The 8,594-nt window shown below is 40.3% G+C and overlaps 2 protein-coding genes across 2 annotated transcripts; one reads left to right on the plus strand and one right to left on the minus strand.

Annotated features, from left to right (window-relative positions):
- Positions 1-77: 77 nt before the first annotated feature.
- LOC308084954 (ribosome maturation protein SBDS) lies at positions 78-5,176 on the plus strand. The gene is made up of 5 exons (XM_080427949.1): positions 78-311; positions 2,145-2,274; positions 2,392-2,592; positions 3,458-3,622; positions 4,499-5,176. The coding sequence occupies exons 1-5, from the start codon at positions 184-186 to the stop codon at positions 4,625-4,627; spliced, it is 753 nt and encodes a 250-aa protein (XP_080284075.1). The 5' UTR covers positions 78-183; the 3' UTR covers positions 4,628-5,176.
- Positions 5,177-5,560: 384 nt separating this feature from the next.
- Positions 5,561-7,168, minus strand: LOC308085403 (claudin-4-like). The gene has a single exon (XM_080428558.1). It carries the CDS (start codon positions 7,101-7,103, stop codon positions 6,417-6,419), a length of 687 nt encoding a protein of 228 aa, XP_080284684.1. The 5' UTR covers positions 7,104-7,168; the 3' UTR covers positions 5,561-6,416.
- Between the last annotated feature and the right edge of the window lie 1,426 nt (positions 7,169-8,594).

Genomic DNA, 8,594 nt, shown 5'->3' on the forward strand with positions numbered 1-8,594 from the left:
TTTCCCCACCATCAGATGAAAACAAAATAAACGGTACCCCCGTTTCATTCGTCCTTGTTTCTACCCGGACACTCATTTGGAAAGCACCACCAACGCGGCTGTCTGACGCACTGACATAAGTAATATTCTCTGTTATTTATTTTACCGTATATTTTACTACACAGCGTTACTACAAACTTAAACATGTCTATATTTACACCCACAAACCAAATACGGTTAACAAACGTGGCGGTGGTGAGGATGAAGAAAGGAGGGAAACGATTTGAAATCGCCTGCTACAAAAATAAAGTGATGAGCTGGAGAGCTGGCGCGTGAGTAACGTTTAAGGCCATAATATAACCTTATATATAGCAAGATAACTGAACTGTATGCAGTCAAGTTGCTATAGGGCAGTGATGGAAGAAGTATTCACATTTTTTACTTAAGTAAAAGTATAAATACTGCAATGTAGAAATACTAGCTGTAGAATACAACTCTCGTAGACGTATTTATGATTCTGACGTTTTCAATCTACGAGAGTTGTAGGGTTCACGCCCCATGGAGACAGGGACTTTCTGCACTATGCCCCGTAGACACTCCAAACATGTACAAATTGAAAATAAAGGTGCTTACCCCCAAGCTCCAAATGTTAACTGTCTCTACGCGGTAGTAGTTTAATGTACTAATCCATATCTTTCAATAAAGAAGTGTTTTAATGCCGTCTGTGGCTGAACGCCATTTTTTCACCCTCGTTTACTTCCTGTTTACATTTAGTGTAATTCCGGGCTTCACCGGATGCGCCCCGTCACCACCCGTCACTACCGCCCATTGGGAACTTCCGACAGAATCGGCCACAGACGGCATTAAAACACTTCTTTATTGAAAGATATGGACAATTACATTAAACTACTACCACGTAGAGACAGTTAACATTTGGGGCTTGGGGCTAAGCACCTTTATTTTCAATTTGTACATGTTTGGAGTGTCTACGGGGCATAGTGCAGAAAGTCCCTGTCTCCATGGGGCGTGAACCCTACAACTCTCGTAGATTGTAAACGTCAGAATCATAAATACGTCTACGAGAGTTGTATTCTACAGCTATAGAAATACTCTGTTACAAGTGAAAGTAAGGTATTCAAAATGTACTTGAGTAAAAGTATTGTTATCAAAATTTAGGAAAGTGAATATTTGCTAAGGGTATTACTAGTAGCGTCAAAAAAGGCGTTAACTAAAAAATGGCTTACGAACGTTATACCAACTATAAATGAGTGGATTGATTTAATCTATAATATATTTATTATGGAGAGAATTACATTTAGCTTTAGAGGTCAGACTGAAGTCTTCATGGACAACTGGTTTAAATGGCTTACTCATGTCTCTACATTAAGACCAGATTTTATTTGATTTCAGTTATTTTTATTGAATTTCCTTTTTTTTCTCTGATGAAGATGTGACCAAGTGTATGGATTATATGTATGCATAACTAGTAAATAAGTGACCAAGTAGAGAGACAGTTTCCTCCCCTTATATGTTTGTATTTGTATGTTTTGTATGTTTGGTTTGTTTGTTAGTAATGTGCTAGTCTTTTCCTTTTTGTGTATGTTTGTTTTCTGAAAAATCCAATAAAAAGTTAATGGAAAAAAAACATTTAGGAAAGTGTACCAAAAGTAGAAACTACTCATTATGCAGAATGTCCCATTTTTCAAATGTATAATCGCAAGGCGTTGTGATTTTCAAGTAGCCTAAGTATAAAGGCCTGAAGTGGTTTTGTAATATTATTCAAAATCTACAAAGTTTCAAATAATTATAGTGTAGTACAATATTTGCCTTTGTGATGTAATGGAGTAGAAGTAAAAGTATTGAAACTTGGAAATACTCAAGTAAAATAAAAAAAGACCTCAAAATTGTACTTAAGTGCAGTACTTGAGTAAATGTACTTAATTACTTTCCACCCATGCTATAGGAGCACTTCGCTGCAGAGCTATTTAGCTCTGGTCCATAGCGTTAGAAGGAGAAGTCCTTCTAACGCTATGCACCGTCACCAGAGCTATAGGAGCTATTATGTGACTGGTGTGTACTATTATAGTTTATTTACTGCTTAATAACGTTAGACATTTTCTACCATTGCATGATATGATATTATGTCGGCAAATCTTTTATCACAGGGAAAAGGACATAGATGAGGTTTTGCAGACAAGCTCTGTGTTCGTGAACGTGTCCAAGGGTCAAGTGGCTAAGAAAGATGACTTAACCAAAGCCTTTGAAACAGATGACCTGACAGAAATCTGTAAACAGGTAAAGTCAGCAAGACTATTGGTCTGGCTTGAAAAACTATGTAAAAGTACTCGCATTACAGTTAGTCAATAACAATGTTTTCTGTAATGTTTTCTGCTTGGTCTGTCATTTTCTCAGATCTTGGCTAAAGGAGAGCTGCAAGTGTCCGACAAGGAGAGGCAGAGTCAGTTGGAGACGAGCTATCGGGACATCGCAACGATTGTGGCAGAGAAGTGTGTCAACCCAGAGACCAAGAGGCCGTACACAGTCAACCTCATCGAGCGTGCAATGAAGGACATCCACTATTCTGTCAAAGCCAACAAGAGCTCCAAGCAGCAGGTGAGGAAATACTAGTTTATATTATGCTTGGTGTTACTGTTTACTATTAGCAATACAGTTTATTGAACAGTTTATGCAATGGAATCTTGCAACTAAGTTCACCACTGTTTCCAACACCCACAAAGTCAATACTTACTGCAGCCAACATTCTCTACGTTGCCAATGTCTTACACAATTAGGGCGTGCTCGCAACGCACTTTTGTTTTACCTCTGGGGCGGAATCTGCCAATGCTTTGTCAATGCAAATGCGTGGATTCTTGGAAAAAATCTGCAAGACCATGAATCCACGCATTTGCATTGACAAAGCATTGGGAGATTGGTAAAATAAAAGTGCGGTGGGAGCGCGCCCTTACTATTTATAATATTCTTGTCCATTTAAAAAAAAAATGAAGGAAAACATCACCAGGATAATAAACCAGTCTCAACCTTTTCAGGTAGCGACCCCCCAAAATAATCATATTTGAACTGGGGACCCCCAAAATAATCATATTTGAACTGGGGACCCCCCCAAAATAATCATATTTGAACTGGGGACCCCCACCCTGACAAGTGCTTGGAATTGTTGGAGTTGAAGCATTACATTTAGTTTGACATTTAGTTTTCCCACAGATAAATATTGTGAAAATAGCAGATCTACAAGCTCACAACGCCTCGCAAAGCAAGCGAGGCGAACACTTTGTTGATTACTTTTGATGCTGTAATGGTGTTTTACCTTTCTTTTATTTTTTATTTTTTTTTATTAAAAAGATCTTAAAAGTCTTTAAATTGTCATCTGTGGACCCCCCCAAAATCATGTGGGGGCCTTGACCCACAGGTTGAGAACCACTGTCATAAACAGCATATTTGTTTTCTGTGTGGACCCCAGGCTCTGGAGGTGATCAGGCAGTTGAAGGAGTCCATGCAGATCCAGAGGGCACACATGCGGCTGCGGCTCACTCTGCCAGCCAAGGAGGGCAAGAGGGTCAAAGAGAAGCTGAAGCCACTGCTCAAGGTGGTGGAGAGCGAGGACTTTGATGAGCAGCTGGAAATGGTAGGGGACACATTCATCTCATACTGTATGATCTATAAGTTTATAGATTAAAAAGAAAAAAATGAATTCCCGGCCGCACACATTGGTTTGTGTTTACTATTAGCAATGAAAATGTAGACATTATGGAATCTTGCAAGTTCACCACATTGAATTTATTAAAAACTCATTGACATTTCGGTCGCAAAGACTTTCCTCAAGATCACTTGATTTCAAATAAAATAAACATTAAAACAATATATAAAAAATAAATGAAAAAGTAACGAAAAAATCACGGCCCCCTCACACATTAGAAGGATATTCTAATGCATGAGGGGGCCGTGATTTCTCCATGACTTATTTTCATTCATTTTGTATATATATATTATGTATATTTAAATTTTATTTGAAAGTGAAAAATCCCTTTAATAAAACTGTTTACAACGGTAAAATCCTCTGTGTTAAATGAACACTGAGGATTATTAGCACATGTACAAGATCTCAACGCATTGCAATGTGTTTTCAGCTGGTAGATCGGCTATTTTCGATATTTTTGCTTGACACTGGTCTGCAACAAAGTATAAAATAGGGTGTTTTCAGGTGTTTATTATACAAGATTTTCAGGCCACTTCACGCTGTTTAAAGTGGTCTCATATATGAGCATTTTACGTTTGTTGTAAAGCCCCATACACTGTATGGGCATGTTACGTGTGTGACGCCCATTGTCCACCGTCCACCCACAAGGCCATATTAATATAGGATGCAATCAAATAGGTTTTGAAACTTGGCTTCGTGGTTGTGTATGTTGGGAGATAGTAACACAGCACACAGTATTTTACCCTCTTCCATTGAGGCTCATCCAACTATTTCCTCTCTCCATCCATCTTACCACACACCCAGGTGTGTCTAGTGGACCCCGGCTGCTACAGGGAGATCGATGAGCTGATCCGATGCGAGACGAAAGGCAGAGGCTCTGTGGAGGTGCTCGATCTGAAGGACGTGGAGGAGGGAGACGAGAAACTGGAGTAGCCTCCTCCCCCCCAACCCAGAGTCATTGAGAGAGAGTTAGAACACTCCCATAGACTTACATTTTAGGGCAGATATTCATAATACTAATATTCAATAATGTATTGCCAAAACCAACTTACAATTGATTCGGAATTTCTATTCCGAATCAAAAGTAAGAAATACCCCATTCTATTCAGTGTTTTATGAAGCATGTTCGCTTCATGACCACGTGATCGCATCCCGGCGAGATCGTAGTGTCGCAACTGTCTTTCAACGGATTTGCCCCAACCTAGAAGCACCACATAATCCCCATTTCTTTTGCCCCAACCCCTGACCGTGTCTACACTAAAACCCACCACACTGGAGGGAGTTCAAATTGTGAGGTGTTATTGGGTTGGTGTGCATTTGTGTGCCTGCATCCTGCCTTCAATTTTTTTCCTATTAGAATTCTGCTGTTGCAATGATGATTCATAAATTGCTTTATTTTATTTTTTTGTTGATTGTAATTATTCTATAAAGTCATAAGCATATTGTAATAAAGAAAGTGTATAAATAAAAGTTCAAAAAGTATTTGGGCTGAGTTTCACTGAAACGTAATGTACAAATACGATTGTGGCTACTATACATATGCCATGCCGGTCCATAACACTGAGGAATGGATTCAGGTATTCCACTCATTTAAAAGAGCATGATCAGCTGAAAGTAACAATCTTTATGACCTAGTACAGTGGTTCTCAGACTCAACCTATGGGTTGGGTCCACATATGATGTTGGGGGGGGGGGGGTTCCCCAGATGACAATGAAGTGACAATTTGAGGACTTTTAAAACCTTTTTAATACCTAAAAAAAATAAAAATCAGACTAACTGCATCAAAAGTAATCAACAAACTACACTATAAAAACTGGTCAAACATTGGCCAAATAGTCAAATTAAATAAGAAAGAGGGATTTTTTTTAATAGTTCAGCTTGTAGATCTGCTATTTTCACAATATTTATCTGTGGAAGCGAGTCAAACTAAATGTAATGCCTACAATTCCAAGAGCTTGTCAGGGTGGGGGATCCCCAGTTCAAATATGATTATTTTGGGGGGTCGCGGCCTGAAAAGGTTGGGAACCACTGACCTAGTATGGTAGCAGAGTGAGTGTCATTCCTTACCATGCTCAGCCCAAAACAGTAAACAAAATCAGTTTAAAGTTTAAGTGTAAGGTCTGATTAGAACACCAAATGGGGTACATGGGTGATACAGTAAACAGTTTCTTCTTTTGTATCAAATATTGCTTTTATTTGAGATTTATTCAAAACGCATTTGTTATAAAACTGAGTAAAACCCCTACTGATACACAATACTAGTCTTGTATTTAAAAAATCTAATGAACAAACAAAATAGCATCACATCATCTCATGTAAACAGTACAGCCACTTGGCTTGTTATAACTGATGTTGTCTGATGTTCATATGCAGCTACAACCATATCCCGTTTAAGTGCCTTTTTGCATTCGTCTGAACTGTGCTTAAGTCTCAGAATCACCGTCAGTTAAACGACACAAATGAAAAGCTTCAAATATCATTTGAGAAACTGTTAATGTCAGGGTGTTAGAGTTCCTAGCCAAATCCCAGTTAATAAAAGTAAGTTCCAAGTGATATACAACTGAGTCTACATGTTAGGGCTTTGTATAAATTAGCCAGTGCAGCATCATCACCACAACCCCTGAATCCAACAATACCCATTTACTGTAACTTGCAAGTCATTTCCCTCACATCCAGTTAAACATTGCAAAATATTCGTGCTCAGTAAGCAACCATACATCCTCAAATAGGCTGTGACCTCCGTCCATACTGGCTGTTTGTGAGTGCAGTACTGTTGATTGTGCTCAGAGGGTCCTGAGCTTCTCGGTCTGCCTCAGGATGTCTCGCCCATCGAGCGAAAATAGAGGGACCCCCCTGTTCTGACTCCAAAGTGGGGCATCTGGTCATGAGAAAGCACCCTCCAGCTAAGCTCAAAGCAAAGGAGACCCATCCCATGTATAGGGCAGGTCCCCAGTCTCTCCGCAGATGTACAGCGGCCTCAAGAGGCTGACTGGTGTGGTGGCACGTCCAAGCGGTGGGAATGAGCAGCAGTATCCCAGACAAAACAAAGACAGCCCCAGACACCACCTTGATCTGGCCGCGCTTAGGGAACCACACCGCCCCCGATGCGCCAATCACCGCCGCAAATGTCCCGGCTCCGACGGAAGCCGTTAGCAGGGCTCTCCAAATGCGGAAGTTCCCTGACAGGGACAAGAGAGTCTGGTAGAAGGAGCAGTGCAGGCTGCCGTCGTGGGCTATGTCCCAATGGTCCCATTCCAGCCACACGCCATCCCAGTAGGCTGGCAGCGTGGCTGTGGTATTGTCCACTGTGCCACTCACCTTCCAGAGGGAGAGGCAGCGTGTGAGGATGGCAGAGAGCCATCCTGCAATGCCCAGTCCCAAAGCAGCGAGCTCCAGACTGCGCTCCATTACTCTGGCCAGCCTGCTCCTCCTCTTCACTGCATGCAGGCAGGCCTGACTGCCCAAACCAGAAACAGCTGCCGGCACAGTTGAAAGGGGTGGGGTGTTGTGTGTGTGTGTGTGTGTGTGTGTGTGTGTGTGTGTGTGTGTGTGTGTGTGTGTGTGTGTGTGTGTGTGTGTGTGTGTGTGTGTGTGTGTGTGTGTGTGTGTGACTGTTAGCTGTCTGTTGGTTGGTGGTGATACCGGTTTTCTGGTAGTCATGGAAAGAAGAAGGCGTGGAGCAGCTCTGCTCCCTCGGGGAGAGGAGGAGGGAAATCCCTCTGTTTATTCTGCCATGGTTTCATAACATTCCCCTTCTCTCAGTTTCAATTGAGAGTGAGACTCGCCACAACAAAGATGCCACTGTGTTTTGACTTCCCAGTCACTGGAATGTTCATTAGGAAACAATTGTGAAGGGCCACAGATTTTTCTTAAAGGATATTGATGTGTGTTCTCATAATACTAGAGTGATTATCTGTTTATAATCAAAACAATACGTGTCTTTCAGAATTGTAAATTAGTGAACGGACTAGCTCATGTCCATACAAAAAGTTTATTTATAATTCTTTGGATCAAATTACCAGATGAAAAAACAACAACGTGGATTTCAATAAACCATCCTCTTATAAATGTGAGGAATATACAGAAGATATACAGTATGGTATTAAAAAATAAAATTTAGTTTATTACAGGATAATAAAAAAAGCATGTTCACATTCAACAATCAGATAACTACAGATACATTTTGATTAGTTTTTTCACGTTAATCTTGCTCAAGGAGATTTTGTAATATTCATATTATATTATTAGTTTGTTTTCCTGTACAGAATGGTCAAAATGGCTGGCTGATTTGTTTACTACTGTCGACACTGACACATTGGCACACCTAAATCTAACACGCCCATTATAATTTGAATTAGCTGTAGCTGTTTTTCTTATGACAGTGTACTAGGTCAGCCAGCTATTTTTGTTTTTGTTTTACCCATCTGTAATTTTGTACCCGTACAGAAAACAAAATACAGAATGAGTCTAGGGTTTCATTCCCCTTTAACCCAGGGGAACGCATCTGTGCAACCACTTTAACCATTATTTTATACTTTGGCTATTCAAAAATAGCAAATATACAAGCTTGTAGTGTGGCAAAGAGTGCAGCTCTATGAGCTTGTAGATCTGCAATTTTCTTGAAGATATGTATTTTTTAAAGCGAACATTTTTAACTAAAATCTTTGCTTCTGGGAATTCTACAAAATGCCTTCTAAATCCTAACAGTAAAAAAAAACAAAAAACGTATGTTGCTATAATCAGTGGTTCTCACACCTTTTCATGTCAAGGACCACCCAAAACGATGCATTTGGCCGCGGACCCCCATCTCAAAATATTTTGTTCCAGGGTCCCCCCCCCCCCCCCCCCCCCAAAGAAATCTAAAATGACACAGATGTGTTCCCCGGTCTTAATGGGTTA

The sequence above is a fragment of the Gymnoscopelus braueri genome, assembly GCF_963280865.1.
Source record: "Gymnoscopelus braueri genome assembly, chromosome: 5".
NCBI lineage: Eukaryota > Metazoa > Chordata > Actinopteri > Myctophiformes > Myctophidae > Gymnoscopelus > Gymnoscopelus braueri.

What these genes read in the sequence shown, in the direction of transcription:
- LOC308084954 (XM_080427949.1), top strand. Translation starts at nt 184, where the DNA reads ATGTCTATATTTACACCCACAAACCAAATACGGTTAACAAACGTGGCG. An exon ending in ATGAGCTGGAGAGCTGGCGC is followed by an intron (nt 312 to 2,144) that starts GTGAGTAACGTT and finishes CTTTTATCACAG; the next exon opens with GGAAAAGGACATAGATGAGG. An exon ending in TTGATGAGCAGCTGGAAATG is followed by an intron (nt 3,623 to 4,498) that starts GTAGGGGACACA and finishes CCACACACCCAG; the next exon opens with GTGTGTCTAGTGGACCCCGG.
- LOC308085403 (XM_080428558.1), bottom strand. Translation starts at nt 7,103, where the DNA reads ATGGAGCGCAGTCTGGAGCTCGCTGCTTTGGGACTGGGCATTGCAGGA.